The 19,907-nt window shown below is 44.3% G+C and overlaps 1 protein-coding gene across 2 annotated transcripts in view; it reads right to left on the reverse strand.

The window, feature by feature from the left end:
• MED27 (mediator complex subunit 27) overlaps positions 1-19,907 on the reverse strand; it is a 390,553-nt gene that overhangs the window by 364,194 nt on the left and 6,452 nt on the right. For both annotated transcript variants that reach the window (XM_068248917.1, XM_068248918.1), the window contains exon 2: positions 14,592-14,736. In XM_068248917.1, the coding sequence (XP_068105018.1) occupies positions 14,592-14,736 (145 nt within the window). The remainder of the gene's footprint in view (positions 1-14,591; positions 14,737-19,907) is intronic.

Here is a 19,907-nt window from a genome sequence, read left to right on the forward strand (position 1 = left end):
ATGTAACCTACATACATGTGTGCTTGTGAACACGTACAGGGGTTAAATGTAGAAATGAGAAGTTTTAGCAGTGTTACAGCTTGGCAGGGCTGCATACAAGCAGAGAAATGTTAATTACATTTTTGGCAAGACTTATCCTGTTCACAAGCTTCATATTCTCACATACACTGTAAAAGTATAGCTTCAGAGATTCATTAGAAGTGTCAAACGTCACAAAATTTTTCAAAATATCCTTAAAGAAAAAAGAAATTCTATATACAGCAATGTAATGTGCGATATCTCAATGTGCTTTACTGCAGTGTGCTACATGGTGGTCAGCAAGTATTCTGGGCTTTTCTTTATTGTGCCAATCTCTACTGGTAAATGGTTAGGGAATGTGCATGCATGTGCATGAGATCACTTTTTTGTTGGATCTTAACATATTAATAAATCTGAAAAAAAAAAAAAAAAAAAAATCATAAGTAGATAAATACTTGCTCTACGCACATAACAGATGTATTGCACTGTCCACGTTTTGATTTCAGTGAGTTCTAGTAAATAAAGCTACTTCTGTTTGTCAGTTTCCATTTTGGAATCGAGGTCTGAAGCCAATCCTGTCGTCATTTCCTCCCTTACTCTGTTTCCTCTCCGGTTTCTGATTTAGTATGCTTGCCCATCCACCTCCCAGCTTTCAGACACTCCCACACAGCTCTGCAGTAACAAGTGCATCACCACAAATTATTGTACGACTTTGCAGACCTGGTTTATTTGTATGGATCAAATTTCAGCTTAGAGGAAAAGTGGTGTGGGAGAGGAAAATGGGAGTTAGGGCTCGTTTCCACTATCGCGAATCCGCATGCGACCAACGCATGCGGATTCGCACAAGTAATGCAAGTGGATGGGCCTGTTTCCACTGTAGCGTTGAGGTGCGTTTTTTCAGCGGTGAAAAAACGCACAAAAGAGCCGCAGAATTCGCCTGCGAGTGGAATGCATGCGAATCACCGCTAATGTATTTAATAGGGAAATCGCCTGCGGCTTTGGTATGCGAATTTTCATGCGAATTCGCATGGAAATCAATGTAAATGCACACCGGCACTGCCATGGTTAAATTTGCATACAGCGTCATTCATGCGAATTTGCATGAAAATTTGCATACACACGCATGTGAAATTCGCACCCGCATGCCAATTTTTACTGCACCATTTCGCAACGCAATAGTGGAAACGAGCCCTTAAAGAAACTTCAGACAATCAGGCTAGATTAGTTACATCTGAGGGTGAAAGGGGAGGAAAGTAAAGAAGAAGAAAAAAAAAAAAAAAAAAAAAAAAGCATGCACTAAAATTTTTTACGCCAGTTGTACCAAATAAGAGCCAGGGGACCTGGTAAATGGTATTCTATTGAGAAGAAAATTAAGAGTGATTTTTATGAGTTGATTGCCTGGTTAGCATCCTTATTACTAGTTTACCAGATAGAGTAAATGTTGGGCATAAAATCCAAAATCAATTCTTTAAGGCCACCCTTTTCTTGCCGTCACCCCGGGTGGCTCCTGTCCCCCGCAGTTCAGCCCAAAAGCCTGACCGAGTTGCGCATGTGTGGCCCGGCGTGCTCCGTCGTACTCCCGTGTGTGGGGGTTTTCTGCACTTGCACAGTACTACTGAGAGGCATTTCTCAGGTTCCATATTACTAACAGTACATATTACTAAAGCCAATAAAACTCCAGGACCAGACGGCATACCTGCCGAATGGTACGCTAAAAATAAACCACTGGTGGCTCCGTATCTTACTCAGCTGTTTAGGCATGTGTTCGAAACCGGATCTCTCCCTGACTCTATGCATGAGGCCCTGATTACTCTGATCTTAAAGCCTGGCAAGAACCCATTTGCGTGTGACTCATATCGACCGATATCATTGATAAATACAGACATTAAAGTCCTCACAAAAATTCTGGCCAATAGGCTAAACCGCCATATAGATACAATTATACACCCCGATCAGACAGGTTTTATTCCTGGACGTAACACCAGACTAAACATTCGTAGGCTCCTCTCCAATATACAATACCCTCATTGTAATACAGGCAAAAGAGTAATCCTATCATTGGACGCAAACAAAGCCTTCGACTCCATCGAATGGCCGTATGTCCTCGCAGTGCTGGAGAGATTCGGTTTCGGACCCAATTTCAGGAAATGGTTCAGTATCCTATATAATGCTCCCCGTGCCAGACTTAGAGTCAATTCCATTATATCACATAGCTTCAAAATTGCCCGTGGCACCCGACAGGGCTGTCCACTTTCCCCTTTACTGTTTGCAGTCGCCGTGGAGCCCATTGCCCAATCCATCAGAGAATCCCACTTAATCCAAGGACTTAGGGTCAGCAAGGTAGAGGAACGTATTTCTATGTATGCGGACGACATGCTCGTCTATCTCGCAGACCCCGACCCCTCCCTTGAAGCAGTTTTGGAAATATTTGATAAATTTAGCTCCTTTTCTGGCCTAACAATTAATTGGGCCAAATCGGTGCTTTTTCCTCTGGACGACTTTGACCCTTTAATAATTTCCCCCAAGTCCTCTTTACAAGTAGTGAACAACTTTAAATACTTGGGTATATGGATCCAACGCTCCCTTAAAGGGAACCAGAGATGAACGTTTCACACAAAATAAACATATCAGTCGATAGCTTGTAAAGAATAAATGCTCTACCTGATAATTTTGCCGCTCTGGTGTGCCTTTTTGAGTGTTTTTTATCCATTATTGCTCCAGGAAATATCCAATATGGCCGCCGGCTCATATCTCTACTGCTTCCAGGTTATAAACTGTCCTGGATGTGCTGTCTAGGCTATATGAGACTATGCTGCTATCTAGGCTAAATGCAGCCTTTCATCTATGTGCTTTCATTTTGTATTATGTGCTGTAGGAAGTCTCTCTCATAGGAATGAAACTGCAGTCATCATCAGTATCTATGCAGACAGAGTGCACACAGAGCACACAGGGATCATATTACAGCCACAGAGCTTCTCTGTCAGCAAGAGCAGCCCCTCCCAGTCATCACAGCTCTCAGTATGCAAAGCAGAAGATCTAAGCCAGGAGGGGGAAGGCTTGTGCTTGAAAAAACTTCACAGAAGAGTGACTCAGCTATAATGATTCCAGGTCAAACCTCGACTGAATAGTCGGTGGATTCTTATCACAGCTGCTAATAGACTAATTAAGCAGATAACAATGAAACTAAAAGCAGGGTAGGTGTTTACTGTCATGTTCCCACTGATAAATGTAATAAAATACATGAGGGTGCTTCATCTCTGGTTCTCTTTAATAAATTCCTTGAATGTAACTTGTACCCAGTCCTGGACTCCATTGAACTTAAACTAAAGAGCTGGAATACATTACCTCTTAATGTCTGTGGCAGAGCATGCATAATTAAGATGATTGTTGCGCCTAAGATCTTATATATCCTGCAGATGGCTCCAACCTGGATACCTAGAGATACATTCCGCCGCATTGACTCGCTGCTTATTTCATTCCTCTGGGCAAATTCAGCACCCAGAATATCCCTGGCTGCCTTGCAACTCCCCACCTCCAGTGGCGGGTTAGCATTGCCCAATTTCTTTTTATATTTCTTAGCAGCCCAACTGGTGCCGATTAGCTACTGGTTGAGCGCACACAGGCGAGACTCCTCGCTAGCACTGGAGGCGGACATCGCGACATCCTATGAATCCTTATGTGGAGCCATTTACAGATATGAAGTTCCTAATGAAGGCATGGGTACATCGGTCATATATAACACAATTAAAGTTTACAAGGCCGTGCGCAAACATCTGGGAGAGACGGGCACCCCTGTATCACCTAGTTCCCCCTTATGGGCTAACAAAAATCTCCCCGAACTGATCTCGATCCCCGATCCCAAATTCTGGTCCCGATACAATATCAAATATTTACACCAAGTATACTCAGACGGGAAATTTAAAGATTTCCTGCAATTCCGTGAGGAATTTGGCATTCCTAGGCACTCAGTTCAGATACTTCCAGCTCAGACATGCACTGAGGGCTCAGATTGGGTTATCTAATGTAGCTTTAAATCCTAGCGCTCTGGAGAAATTACTCCTCCAGAACGACAAAACAAAACAGATCTCTAAGTACTATGGTTTCCTTCTGACCCACCAGTGCTCCACTAAACTTGGCTCTATAAAAGAAAAATGGTCTAGCTCCACAGAGGGTATGACAGAGAATGACTGGGCTGACTTCCTTGATACTTATTACAAAACAACAATTGCAGCATATGATAAATTAATAGGATTGAAGTGGCTTCACCAAGTCTATTTATCACCGGCTCGTTTACATAAGATGGGCCCACCGCATGATGACCGATGCTTTAAATGCGGCCAAGCTCATGCCGACTTTTTACATTGTGTGTGGACATGCCCGCAAATCAGGCAATACTGGAAATCAGTAACTCACTTCTTAAGAGACTCCCTGGGCCTCCCAGATGTTTGCTCAAGTAAGGCCTGTCTCCTTGGTATACTACACGATATTTCATGTAACAGTGGGAAAAGAACACTTATCAGAATTTTACTCTTTTATGTTAGGAAAAGTATTGTTCTTAAGTGGAAGTCTGATACCCCCCCTAGTCTTACCGACTGGAAGAGACTAGTTAACTTAACACTCCCTCTTTACAAGCTGACATATCAGTCTAGAAATCAACCTAATAAGTTCTCCAAGGTCTGGTCGCTGTGGGTGGACTCTATGGAGACTAATCCCAAACCTTGATGTTAACATCTCTGTTCAAGATTTGGTGGTTTGAATTACCTAGCTAAGCAAGTCTGCTTATCCTCTCCATGCCATGGTACTCCCGTTATACTCGCTTTGAACCAGTCTCAGCTGCACCTGAGATTATTTGATGCCACTGTATATACTTACCTGCTGTAAAGATGTTTCTTCATTATCTGCATATTCGCTGCTGATACCTTATTTACCCTAGACTGCACTGTGATGGAATGATTTCTTTTTTTTTTTTTTTTTTTTTTTTTTTTTAGCTCTCTTTCAGAGCTTGTTGTTTTAAAAACTCAATAAAAATGCTCTTTTAAAAAAAAAACAGTACATATTACTGAAACAGCTTAGTTGCACAAATAAGAATTTTTTATAAAAAATAACCTTACAGGTTTATTTTTGGTGTGCAAAGCTATGCTATCTGGTCCACTCTAAAAATTAGCACACACAAAAAAAAAAAAAAAATTTTTTTTTTAATATTTCAATCCCCAAGCAAAGGGTTAAGTGTTTTATTTTTATTACCACCATTTAAAATAGTCTGTCTTTTCCTCTTTTAATTGGTGTGAATGCCAGTAGGGAAATAGACAAGATAATATTCATATTCTTAACATAAATAAGCGGCCTATCTAAGCAAGCATCCCCATCTAGCATCAACCACTCGCAGCCACCAGAGATTTCATGCAAATTATTTTTCCTGGGGCAAACTTAGCACGGGCAGATGAACCTTAACTAAATTATGGAAGTACAGCGTGTAGTTACCCTGCAAAGAAAAATCTTTCCAAAGACGCTTTAAACTTTTGTTTGTTAGAATGATGTTACAAGGACAGCGTAAAAAGTTTAGCAATTCATCACGGAACTAGGATTATATAAGAAGATTTTCCAACAAACCATGTTGAAGATAAATTTTGCTCAATACAATCATTTCGGGCTGGAACTTTGTAGCCTGTTAAAGAGAATCTGTATTGTTAAAAATCGCACAAAAGTAAACATACCAGTGCGTTAGGGGACATTACCCTCTGACACAATTTCGCCGCTCCCCGCCGCATTAAAAGTGGTTAAAAACAGTTTTAAAAAGTTTGTTTATAAACAAAATGGCCACCAAAACAGGAAGTAGGTTGATGTACAGTATGTCCACACATAGAAAATACATTCATACACAAGCAGGCTGTATACAGCCTTCCTTTTGAATCTCAAGAGATCATTTGTGTGTTTCTTTCCCCCTGCAGCTATCTTCCACTGAAGTGTCAGGCTGTTTCTTCCTGCAGAGTGCAGACAGCTCTGCCTGTATGCAATTCCTCAGTATGTGAAAGCCCAGCCAGCTCAGAAGAGGGTTAATCCAGCTTGTAAAAGATGAGAGAAGAGAGAAGCTGCCCTAATCTAAATAATACACAGGCAGTGTGCAGAGAGGGGCCTGGAGAGGGGGAGATTCATCACAGAACCACAACACTGAAGATCTTGGCAGCCTTCCAGACACAGGCCTGACAAGTCTGACAGGGGAAAGATACATTGATTTATTACAGAGACTGTGATAGCAGAAAGTGCTGCAGTAAGCCAGAACACATTAGAATAGCTTTTGGAACTTGTAGGATGATAAAAAACAGGATGCATTTTTTTGTTACGGAGTCTCTTTAAGCACTTCATGACATAGAAATTTGTGGGAATGGAGGGCCCAAAGTTTTAGTTTTCTATTACCTTCTTACCTCTTAATATTCTCTTACCTCTCCAGAAGATACAGCACCAGTTCAACTAGAAACATTTTTTTCTTCAAAACCCAGACAATGCGTTTCACAGTTAATAGGCCTTTTCCTCAGGTCAATACACTGTGCAGAGTACAGACGCCTCTAAAAAATTTCCAGTTGAACTGGTGTCCTATCTTCTGGAGTAGGAAGAATAACTCCCTTAATGATTTTTATGTCAATAGAAATTAGTTGATATTCTGGGCACCTCCATCCCCACAAATTTCTAGTCAGACCTTTGAAAGTTTTATAGTTTCGCACAAAACTATACCTAGGAGAGAGTGTCCATTAAGCATCTGGCAGGACCTGGAAAGCTGAGTGAGGACTATTTATTCCATGCAAGCCTATACAGTTGTTGCAGGGATCTGCAACCCAGCCTTGCGAGTATAAAAGTTATATACTTAAAATTATAAAATTATCCCTAAACTAATGGTACTGGATCCCAATGGCGCTGGATCCCCTCTGCTGAAGACTGGAAAGCCTCTTTAGGATCAAGCACTGAGGTAAGTACCCCCAGGTGCACTCCCCCCCCCCCCCCCCCCTCTCCCTTCAGATACACTTTAAAGAGCCTGTTCAGGTGGCCATTGAGCTTCTGGCCACCTAGGTGTTCCAGCAAAACCTGATCAGGTCCACTCCACTGTGCAGGCAGCTCACGTCTGCATCAGAGCAGCCCTGATTGGGCTCAATTTATGGCACCCAAGGGGAAGCGGATAATGCACCTGTGCAAGGCTCCTGACAGATTTTTGGGGAGTCAGCGCTGGATCCCCTCTGCTGAAGACTGGGGATCAAACACTGAGGAAAGCACCCCCAGGTGCACTTTTCCCCCCCTTCAGACACTTTAAAGAGCCTATTCAGTCAAAAAAGGGGGCCCATGCACGATCAGTGTGCCGTGGAATGCAAGATGGAACGTAGAGTCTGGGAAAAAGTGCAATGAAAGCCTATAAAAAAACCGGACCGTCCGTTCTCATCTGCACAAGTGTGGCCCGAGCCTAAACGTTAATACAGGGAGGAATCAGGGCAGGTCTGAATGAGATGGGAGTGAACAGGTTACAAAGAACAGGTGGTTAGAGGAGGAGATTACTTAGGGACAAAAGCAAGTACGATAACTGTATGGGCAATACAGGTGAGGGATCAGCTTCAAAATGGTAAGCATTTAGCAGGAACAGAGCAGCACAAAGCAGATTTGTATCCAAACTGAATCAGTTTATTTGGCAGCAGGCTCACAAACCGTTAGCAGTTCAGTCATACAGTAACTCCAAAGGTAAGGCCAACTCAAGCCGGGTGCTTACTTTCAGCACTGAGCAACACAAATCAGTCCAAGCACATGCAGTCACCTGCAGCAGCTTCTCAAGAGAGTTACTTCCAGGAAACCGGTTCCTTTTCCATGAAGACTGACAGAACATGCTGGACACCTCACACCTCTTTCTCTCCAGAGACTTATTAGCTCTATTTTTAACCCTTTGTGGACTAGACCGGCAGAAGCCCACAAAATCATCCAACCAGGACTCTGCGACCGATGCACTCACGCTGCTCTACATCTGGTCAGCTCCGGACCCCATCTCAAGGCTTTAACCTGCCTAGCGTTCTGGACGAGCTGAGGTCGTCCAAAGAAAACTTGCTAGAAATGTTCTGGACGAGCTCAGCTCGTCCTGCACTTTCCCCTCTCACGCTGTGATCAGCAGTGCTGCAGCAGCCTCTGCAGGCTGCTGTATGCTTCTCCCTAGGGAGAGAATGTGCTAGGGTGGGGGGGATCCCCTTCTGTGCGGTGGTATTTTGGGCTGGGGATCCCCCTCTGTGCGGCGTGCGGGTGGCCTCTACCCATCCTCGCTTCCCCCCCTTTGCCTGTCTAAGCCCTTTGAGCAAATAGACCTACTCAACCAGGGGCCCTCTCCAGCGCAACACTTCTTCCTCCATCGCAAAGTCCCATCTCTTCAGTTACATTACAAGGCTTAGTGACGTCACCAAGTCTTGTAATGTAACTAAAGAGACGGTACTTCCGCGATGGAGGAAGCAGTGCTGCACTGGAGAGGGCCCCTGGGTGAGTAGTTCTATTTGCTCAAAGGGCTTAGAGAGGGAAGGGGGGGAGCGAGGATGGGAGGGATGGGTAGAGGCCACCCACACGCCGCACAGAAGGGGGTACCCCCAGCCCAAAATTGAGGATCGGGGGGGGGGGGGAGATCAGGAGAGGGGACATCTGGCACCCTATACTCCTGGCTACACCTACCTCCCTATAACTGGCTACACCTGGCACCCTATATACCTGGCTACCCTGACATCTGGCGACACCTGGCTACCCTGACATCCACGTGGACCTAGAGGGGGAATAGTATTTAATGCCGCTGGGAACTTGTGCAGCAGGATAAGCCATATACCGCCTGTATCCTGCGGTGAGATCACAGGGATGCCTTTGCCAGCCACTTTATCACTCAGGATAGAACACACTTTTCCACTTTAAACATATGATTGCTATACACTCCTACCCAGAGTCCCATTCATGTAAAGACAGAGCTGTGAATGGATAACTCATGTTCCGAAAGCCTGCAATGGTCTAAATTATTCCCATTTCATAGAGATCTCCGTTTCCTTGCCCTGACCTCTGTGTCAAAGTGTCTAACAGTGCAAGAAGATGCACCTTCCTCCAGCAACTTCCACAAGGCAGCACCTTGAGATGCCCATGCTGCTGACGCTGTGCTTCTGCTAAACGCATTTCCAAAATTCCAACTTCTAGCTTGTTAAACGTCTCAAGTTTGTTGTTGGATTTCACATTAGCACTTGGGTGCGCTTCTCGCGGAGGAGATCCGTGCGCCCTTCAGACGCGTCCTTCTGGATTCTTGGCCTGTTTTCTTCTTTCAGGCTATCAGCCTGCCACGGAGTTACTCAAGCAGGCAGTAATGCTAGAAACAGGCAGAAGGAGGGAGAGGAGTGGAGATGCCCTTCTCTCAGCTCATCAAATATACAAAGTGAAGGCCGAGAATGGGGAGGGGGGGGGGGGGGGTACATTAATTATTGAGACGCAGGGAAAACAAAATAACCAACAGCAAAAAACAGCTGCCACTTCTAAAATGCTACACCAAACAGACAGAATAATAAGAGAAGCAAGAAGGCGTGCAAAACGCTTTACAGAAGATTTCATAGATTTTAAACTTGCGATTGGGAGTCTTTTTTTTTTTTTTTTTTATTTGCCACAAAAAAAAAAAAAAAAAGTGTACAAAAATATTCGTCATACATTTGCTATACTGTCCGAGACAATTAAACCACACCTATGAGGTTTGCACCAGGCACATTTGAATTCTTAAAGGGAACCTGAACTGAGTAAAATAGACTACACATGAGCCAAGTATGACGTGTTTAGGTTTATTTTGACTTAATTTTCAGTTCAGGTTCGCTTTAAAGAGAACCTGATCTGAAAATTAAAAAAAAAGTAAAAATAAACACGTCACACACCTCCTGTGTAGTCTACTCATCAAATCTTTCTCCTCTCCTGCGTCCCATTTGTCCACTATGATCAATGGAATTCTCCATCCTCCATTTTGAAAATGGCCAATACCCCATAACAGCTTCCCGTTCAGCACACTTAAAATTGTAATATCACCCACTTGAGCCATAGGGAAACATGGACATGGACATTACCTTGCACATTCAGTTGTAACTGACAGCAACTGGTATATTTCAGTTCAGTGTATGCATTGCCTGCCGTCCTTGCAGTCTCCAGACACTCCCACTTTCTATTGCAGAGCTGGGTGGATTGTCTCAGCATGAGAAATATTGGCCAGAGAGGAACAGAAGCGTGGGAGGGGAAAACAGGAGATAGAGGCTTCAGCTAATCAGGCTGCATTAGTGAAGTAGGAGGGGAAATGAAGCAAAAAAAAAAAAAATTTCCTTTGTGCGGCAATGTACCAAATAAGAGTCAGGTAAACTGGGGAATGATCACTTAACAGAAAAAGTGATTTTTAACTTGGACTGCCTGGTTAGCATCCCTACTGTTTACTGGATAAAAATTATTGATTTTATGCCGGACAGTTCCACTATTATTCAATTTTTCTTTAGCTGCATAAAGAATACATGTGGATTAAAGTGTTACTTTTTTGCCTGGAGTTTTACTTTAATGACTGCTGCAAAACTGCTCCAGCACCATGACTCATCGGCATTACTGAGTAACACCACCAGCCTTTTGATTCCAGTTGAAGGTGTTGTAGTTATTAAAAAAGCACTTGTGTGTTTAATCTCATGGCGCGGGTTAAAAAGGATGATCAATTAATATCCACGCATCTTTTCTGAATCTGACAATTTCATGAGCCTGTCGGGCTGTAATCTTCTGCTGATGGATGTCGGATAAAATAGGAAACGTCTAGACACACTGGTCGACTTCATGCACCAATAGCAGAAAGAAATAAGGAAAAAAAAAAAAAAAAAAGGAAGTTTCAATTTAGACTTTTGAAAGATTGGAAAATGATAGAAGAGTCCATGAAGATGAATTTGTGTTTGCTGCACTGCTGCGTGAACGAATCAATCACAGGCCCCTCTGTTAGATTACTGCGGTAAGCGGGAAAAGAAGAAGTGAAGTCACAGAACAGAGCAGTCACACTCAGTTACAGGCAGAAAGTGATATCACCGATACTGGATTAAAGAAAAAACAAATTGGCGAGGGCGAGTATTACAGAATATTAAAGCAGGCTGTTAAAGGACTCTGAGGAGGTGTACAGAGGGACACGTAAAAAGGAGTAATAGACCTGACATTTTTTTTTATTACCACTCTGAAGCGTATGTACTCTTTAAATTGCACACCTGGCTTGCAAGTAGTCCTTTGTGCACAGGCCAGTCTATTCAGTGCTGGACATCTTTTTGGGTTGAAAAGTATAGTCTGTAGAGCCAAAGTAACACTGCACTTGACAAGGAGCCGGGAACCGCTTCAAGTGGTGACTGTCCTTTGTGCTTTGCCCAGCCATTGGTGACATCAAGAGTGTCAAAATATTAATAGGCTTTTAGAAATCCATGCAGAATTGACTCAGACATCCTAACAAATCGCTAAATTATGCAGATTCCGTCTTAAACTGGTAGGAATAGAGTTAGGAGGGACTCAAACAGTGCAGTGCTTTAGGGAAATTGCTGTTGCTGAGGTAATCAATACATCGGCTGTATGGCATCAATGCCCAGTACTGGAAGGGTTAAACAGAGGAGCTTCACAGGACATGTGGCAGCAGGGGGAGGAGCACTTCACAAATCAGGTCAAGCCTGCATTGCTGCACTATCTGTAGAACTGCATCAAGCACTTAATCTGTGGCAGTTTAGGGATGGATTTGCACTTTTAACCGTAGTGCAGCTCTAGAATAAATCCATGCTAAACTGCTGCTGTTATGTAGGAATTGAAAAGTTTCTTATGCAGAACGGTTTTATGCTAGGTACACACTATACAATTGTGTTAGATGGTTCGATAGATAATTTCCGACTTGTCGGATCAATTTCTCAGAAGTGAATGATAAAAGATAACAGGATTGAATTGGAAATAGAATCGGAAATCTATCGGATGAAAAATAGACCCAAAAATAAATAAAATTGGTAATTCTTTGTTAAAGGAATACTTAAGGCAAAAAAAAAAAAAAAAAAAAAAAAAAAAACGACATTTACTCACCTGGGGCATCCCTCAGCCCCCCGAAGCTGGATGGTGCCCTCGCAGCCCCGCTCCGATCGTCCTGTCCCCGCCGGCGGCTACTTCCGGTTCGGCGACAGCCGCCGACTGGCTGGGAACGCGGCTGATTTTCCGCGTTCCCAGCCGCTGCTATCACCCTCTATGCTGCTATAGCATCTATATATACGCTATAGCAGCATAGAGGGTGATAGCAGCGGCTGGGAACGCGGAAAATCATCCGTGTTCCCAGCCTGTCGGCGGCTGTCGCCGAACCGGAAGTAGCCGCCGGCGGGGACAGGACGATCGGAGCGGGGCTGCGAGGGCACCATCCAGCTTCGGGGGGCTGAGGGATGCCCCAGGTGAGTAAATGTCTTTTTTTGCCTTAAGTATTCCTTTAAATCTGGCCCACTGATACTCAGGTGTATTCTGCTGAGCTGTGTGCATCTTAGAGCTATAGTTACTGGAGAGCTATATTTACATTCCTATATTGTACATTGGATGATGGCTGGATATTCGCACAATTCGTGAACAGCTTGAAAACCTCCAGTTCTGTTTTTTACCACTCAAAACACGACTGGCCTATGCTGGAGGTGGTTGGAGGCGCCAGATGTGTGAGAAAAAATCCACATAGGATTCGGAATGCTGTGTACTAGGACAACAAATCTACCTTTCAGGTGCTTGAATCAAGACGATTACAGGAAAAGGTCAATATATTGTGAACTTTTGAACACGCAAAACTAACTGTGCCCGGGGCTGACATATTCTTCGAACAAAGGCACAGTTCTTGACCTGAGGAAGCTGCTCTAGCTGTGAAACAAGTACACAAATGTTTTGAACTTTCTGAAATAGTTTTGATTCAAGAACCTGAAATGTAGGAGATTATCCTAGTACATAGCATTCCAACCCTTCTATGCGCATACACCACTTTTTAATTCACATTGGACACCTTCAACCACCTCCAGCGTACACTCACCACCCCTGACCAGGGGGATTGGCTTTGGGGGGGGGGGGGGGGGGGGGTGGGGGGTGATTCCAGAGCAAGATTTTTTTTGTAGGGTTGAGACCACCACACTATCTACATACAAGGCTGAGTGGGGACAGCAATTCCCCACATGCCCTAATGGGTGGCTGCCTCTTACAGCAAACCGACTTTGTGATTATACCTACTATTTATACCTCCTTATCCTGGGGATCTAACAATTCTGCACCAGATTGGGCTCTGTGTTCCTTTCTCCACAAGTACAAACACATGAATGGCCCATTATTCTACGGATTACATTTCAATGAAGGGAGTCCGGGCACTGTCCTGTCAGATCAGCTTCATTCAAAACAATGCCACATACAAAATCAGCGGCACAAGGACGCTTGCTCATGAATTCTCTAACAAATGGGACTGATCAGATTCATTTGATCCCTTTTTCGGATCAAATTGGGTGGCAGAAATTTGGTGATAAATGGGGACGACAGATGGCTTCTGATTGATCACTGCGTATTGTACAATTAATGGCTACTTTTAAACCACATTTTTAAAGTGAAACTGAGCACCAAACCACTATAAGGGTATATATAGGAAAACAACAAAAGGTATGGAAGGATCCTACCTTATAGAATATTCACTCAGGGTATCATAAAAATAGTACTTTAATGAGACACTTTAGAATTGACAACGCGTTTTGCAGTAACAACCGCTTCATCAGGTCGAGTATCGTGCCAATAGAGGAGAGGTCCCCAATCTTAGGCACCTAAGATTGGGGACCTCCTCTATTGGCACAAATTTTAAAGTGCCTCATTAAAGTACTATTTTTATGATACCCTGAGTGAGTATTCTATAAGGTAGGAGCCTTCCATACCTTTTGTTGTTTTCCTATATATACCCTTAGTGGTTTTAGTAATTAGTATTATACAAATAGTCACGCGAGTACCCCCAAGGGCGCCTCCTACCTTCTCCCATTGCCTCTCCCCCCCTGGATTGGGGGTCACCATCCAAACGGGTGGTATCTTTTGTAAGGAGCTGCGACCAACGAAGTGAAGCCACAAGGCCGAGTGGGGACGGTACTTCCCCACATGCGATTCAGTTTGGTTGAGTTTTATGCAACCCGGCTTTGTGAGTATATCTAAATACATTTTAATATTTGCCCATCACACCTACGATAATACACCAGATTGGGCTCCCAGTGTCCTGCTCCTTTTCTCTATTTTTCCAGCATCCAGTAATCACCCTAAAATGACCCTTTATAGCCCTCGATACACCAGAGGTGCTACATTCTGAATTTTTATATTAATGCATATGCAAAAAAAAAATTAATAACTAGCCCAAGCATATAGCAGATGTGTGGAGCTGGTAGTAGAACTGTAGCGAGAGTCCCCAGGGGACACAGGAAAACCGTATATAAAATTTGTCAGGCCGGTAACGAGCTCTCCAGCATGCTAACAATGGCTGCAAGTGACGCATCCATAGTGAAAAAGCTCCAGGAATGAAAGGGCAGTACCTTGTTGGACCACTTGTAGGCCTGCAGCAGTTGACTGTACAGAGGTGTTTTGTCGTGAACAGGATCAAGGCTGAGCAGGCCACTGTTGTGAAGTGGGTGGTTTTCAGATGGCTTCCCGACTAAGTTGCTGAGACGCTCCAGCTCACTGCAAAGAGAGAAAGGCTAGAAATTAATCTGCTTGTGTATGGCCATTTCAAGGTCTACTTATCGCTGCTCATAAACGCATACAGACCGCTTCTGTTCCTCTCCCCATACCAGATCTAAAAAGCTGTCGTTCAACATACCCATATAAAGATCTGATGCAAACCAACTGGAAATTGTGTACAGTCAATCAATGCAACTCTGCCTTCAGGACAAGAACCTTAAAGTACTCTGGAGAGATGGCTATAAATCTAGGATTTTTATCTAGGTAAAAAAAAAAAAGGGACATTAAAGAGAATCTGTATTGTTAAAAATCGCACAAAAGTAAACATACCAGTGCGTTAGGGGACATCTCCTATTACCCTCTGTCACAATTTCGCCGCTCCTCGACGCATTAAAAGTGGTTAAAAACAGTTTTAAAAAGTTTGTTAACAAACAAAATGGCCACCAAAACAGGAAGTAGGTTGATGTACAGTATGTCCACACATAGAAAATACATCCATACACAAGCAGGCTGTATACAGCATTCCTTTTGAATCTCAAGAGATCATTTGTGTGTTTCTTTCCCCCATGCACTGAAGTTTCAGGCTGCTCTTTTCTTCCTGCAAACAGCTTTGCCCTTGTTTGTAATTCCTCAGTATGTGAAAGCCCAGCCAGCTCAGAGGATGATTTATCCAGCTTGTAAAAGATGAGAGAAGCTGCTCTAATCCTAAATAATACACAGGCAGTGTGCAGAGAGGGGCCAGAAGGGGGAGTTCATAGCAGAACCACAACACTGAAGAACTTGGCAGCCTTCCAGACACAGGCCGACAAGTCTGACAGGGGAAAGATACATTGATTTATTACAGAGAGTCATAGTAGAAAGTGCTGCAGTTAGCCAGAACACATTAGAATAGCTTTTGGAACTTGTAGGATGATAAAACACAGGATGCAATTTTTGTTACGGAGTCTCTTTAATGCATTCCTCAAGGCCAATGAATCCACATACACGAGATGCTGGTTAATAGCAGGTCAAAAATACCAGTCCAGGGGAAGTCTTTGCCAATTCCACCCCCGAGCCAGCTGCAGGTTGCGATCTTACAGAGGGGAGAGCAGAGGCCTGGGCCCATAGCAAAACCGAACAGACTTCCAGGGGCTGGAAGAAGCCCCAGGTGAGTGAAACTAATTTTTCAGATTGCTGGATGTATCCAACAAGTCCCCACACACACACACACACACACACACACACCATTTAACAACCTTCCTCTGCTCAGATCTCTAAGCCTTGTACACAAGCTAGATGAACTGGTCCAAAGTGGCCAACCACAACCGATCTCCCCTCCCCCCCCCCCCCCCCCCCCATGCCTTGGGTAGCAAATAGCCTAGCTGATAGACTTGTCTGAGAGCATCGTTCTCACTCATCTGAAAACCAAATTATGCTGATCACGTGCCACTCTGTTGCTCCCCCCCCCCCCCCCATCCACCTTATTGCCCTTAGAGGGGCAGAGCTATGTACTGGTAAACTTCCTATCAGACTAATCATGTGATCAGACTCCCGGGGCATGAAGAAAAGTTAACCATTTTGTTTTTTGTTTTTTTAAGCAGAATTCAGTTTAAAGCTTTATAATGGTGCTCCAAATTATTGCAGCAGAGGGAAAATTTTAACTGTAATGCCACTTTAACCAGCCGGGCGGTATGGACGAGCTCAGCTCGTCCATCACCGCCGGAGGCTGCCGCTCAGGCCCTGCTGGGCCGATTTTCATCAAATAAAGAGCAGCACACGCAGCCGGCACTTTGCCAGCCGCGTGTGCTGCCTGATCACCGCCGCTCTGCGGCGATCCACCGCGAGCAGCGGCGAAAGAGGGTCCCCCCAGCCGCCTGAGCCCAGCGTAGCCGGAACAAAAAGTTCCGGCCAGCGCTAAGGGCTGGATCGGAGGCGGCTGACGTCAGGACGTCGGCTGACGTCCATGACGTCACTCCGCTCGTCGCTATGGCGATGATGTAAGCAAAACAAGGAAGGCCGCTCATTGCGGCCTTCCTTGTTTATTCTGGGCGCCGGAGGTGATCGGAAGAACGCCTCCGGAGCGCCCTCTAGTGGGCTTTCATGCAGCCAACTTTCAGTTGGCTGCATGAAATAGTTTTTTTTTTATTTAAAAAAAACTCTCCCGCAGCCGCCCTGGCGATCTTAATAGAACGCCAGGGTGGTTAATAGGACTTTGAGTCTCATTCTAATCTGCGGCTCCCTTGGTGTTAATTACAACCCACAGAGGCAACTCCCTCAGCAATGAATGGGGCGTCCTTGGAGTTCTAGAAGAATCACAGATCTTAGTTGTGAATGAAGTGGGAAAAGAAGCCGCAACGCCTCAGGGCCCGTTTCCACTATAGCGAATCCGCATGCGGGCACTGCATGCGGATTCGCATAGGTAATGTAAGTGGATGGGGCTGTTTCCACTTGTGCGGCTGCGGCAGCGTTTTTTGGTGCGGCAGAAATCTGCACAGCAGGGCCGTCAGATTTCGCCTGCAGAAGGAATGTGCGCGAATCGCCGCTAATGTAACTAATAGGGAAATCGCATGCGGGGTGACCATGCGTTTTTTGACGCGAAATCGCATGCGATTTCGCATAGGTATTAATGTTATTTCACTCAGGCAGTGACATGGTTAAAATCGCATACAGCCTTACCTATGCGGAATCGCATGCGAAATCGCGGCAAAAACGCATGCGGAATCGCACCCGCATGCGATTTTGTCCGCGGTGGAATGCAGGCGATTCCGCACCGCACTAGTGGAAACGAGCCCTCAGGGAGAGATCTTCACCAATACAGTTGTGACATGTGTAAAGAGATTAGCCAGGCTACACAGAGCAGCATCTTAATGAGATGGCCTCTTTCCAGTGTTGGGGTTGTTACAGCACAGGGGGCGTGGAAAGCCATTGCCTCCCTCCAACCTCACAGGAGGTATCCTGAGTGGGTCACATAACACCCCCCCAAAACACGCGCACACAGTATCCTCTGTATGTTGAAAGCAAAAAAAAAAAAGCCATATCAGGAACACCAGTCTGCAGGCCTGAGACCAACTTCATTCATGAACAGCAAAGAGTCACCAGGTGGCACTGTACTCTTACAGACATCTGCTGTACGGCGTCCAATGCCAACAAGCATTGAGTACCATAAAAGTGTACGGTGCAACACAGCAGACTGTTGTACAGAAAGGACAGTGCCACCTGGTGGCGATCTGCTGCACGCTGCTCTGCGTGAATGACAAAGGGAATCTGAAGTGAAAATAAACATATGATATGATTTGTATACGTAGGACATAAGAAATAAATCAGAAATATGAATCTAATATTGTTCCCAGTACAGGAAGAGCTAAGAAACTCTAGTTATCTAAGCAAAAGAGCTTATCTGAGCTCCACGACTTTCAAAGTTGCAGAGAGCTCTGTATTCTGAAGCTTATCTCAAGTGTGTCACTGTATTTAGTTTTTTCTGCAGAGTAAAGTTCAAAAGTTCACTAGCCTACTCTGAAATCATTCAGAATGCTGAGAAGTGTGTAAACACACACACACACACACACACACACACACACACACACACACACACACACACACACACACACACACACACACACACACACACACACACACACACACACACACACACACACACACACACACACACACACACACACACACACACACACACACACACACACACACACACACACACACACACACACACACACACACACACACACACACACACACACACACACACACACACACACACACACTTTTTGCTTCAGTGTCACTTTAAAGAGGGGCCAGGCCACAAACTGGGTGTTGTAGACCTCTGATCTACAGTCTATTGGCCTAGTTTGCTTCAGTTCCTCTGAACTGGACAGTGCAGGAGAGGTTTTAATCATGAAAATAGCCCTCATACCTCAGACAGTGGTACGGACCCAATCGGGCTCAGCATTTTCCACTGGAGCCTAAGCTTGTCTTTGCTACTGTGCTTTGGCAGTGTGGGTGCGTTTCCATGGTCTCATCACAGGATCAACCTGCTGAGGATGGAAGAAGCCTCTGTAGGATCCAGCGGATCCCCATCCTAAGGCAAGTATCCACAAAAGGCTGGAGCAAACTTTGGACCCAGGTGCTCAACATAAGGTACATGTACTACTGCGGGTACTTTAATTGGGCTAAGGAGCTACTTAACGGTCATATTCAATTGCATTACAATAACCCCTAACTTTCTGATCATCATACAAATCTTGTAACAGGAATTCACCCCCACATAATAGTGCACTGCATCACACCTTCAACCATGAATCTAATTTTAACAACTTCTCAATCATATTCTTGTTATTATGGTTAATAAGCATATAATACATATTGCTGAAGATAATGCAGAAACTTTCCATTATATCTGGCACCCCTGGCTTAACTCACATTGCAATAACATAGGCATGTACCGTGGTTTTAATCTGACATATGTTAATGTAATTTCCTGTTTCAATGTTTTATGTCTCCTTACCCTGCTGGTAGATGTACACATTTATTCAGCATATATTGGCTCTATTTATGGTCCTATCACTTCTATTACGGTCATAAAACTACCAATGTCACTTGTATGAGCGCAATTTCAATACAGGTTTTTCATGTTTAGAAATAGAATCCAAATACATGGAGCAAAATGTACCTTTTCTGCTGCTTTGCCTATAACTGAAACCCACATACAAACAAGAGAACTTAAAGTAGGCGCTAGCTGCTGATTATATGTTACTTTCATAGTAATGTCAATGCATGTCTTGATAGGTTTTCTATGATGCTTTTCAAAGGCCTTTTATTGTATTTATACTGAGGGGAATCTCAGGCTAAAAACCACATACTTACCCAGGAGCGAAGCCTCTAAATTCTGCAGAGATTCCTCACGCAGTCCTCCATTGCCACTAGCAGGGCTGTGGAGTCGGAGTCTGAGTCCGAGTTGGAGCAATTTTGGGTACCTGAGTTAATAGTTTACTAAATTAAGGAGTCGGATGATTTTTGTACCAACTCCACAGCCCTGGCCACTAGCAGACCCCCCGAAGAAATCCAAGGGCTTGTCGGATTGAAAAATCTGGGTCACACACCTCTTCAGGAATGAACACGGCCATACTGCGCCAGTGCAAGCATGATTGTGCCAGCACAGTAAGGGCCCATTTGCG

This window comes from Hyperolius riggenbachi, chromosome 8 (assembly GCF_040937935.1).
Source record: "Hyperolius riggenbachi isolate aHypRig1 chromosome 8, aHypRig1.pri, whole genome shotgun sequence".
Lineage (NCBI taxonomy): Eukaryota > Metazoa > Chordata > Amphibia > Anura > Hyperoliidae > Hyperolius > Hyperolius riggenbachi.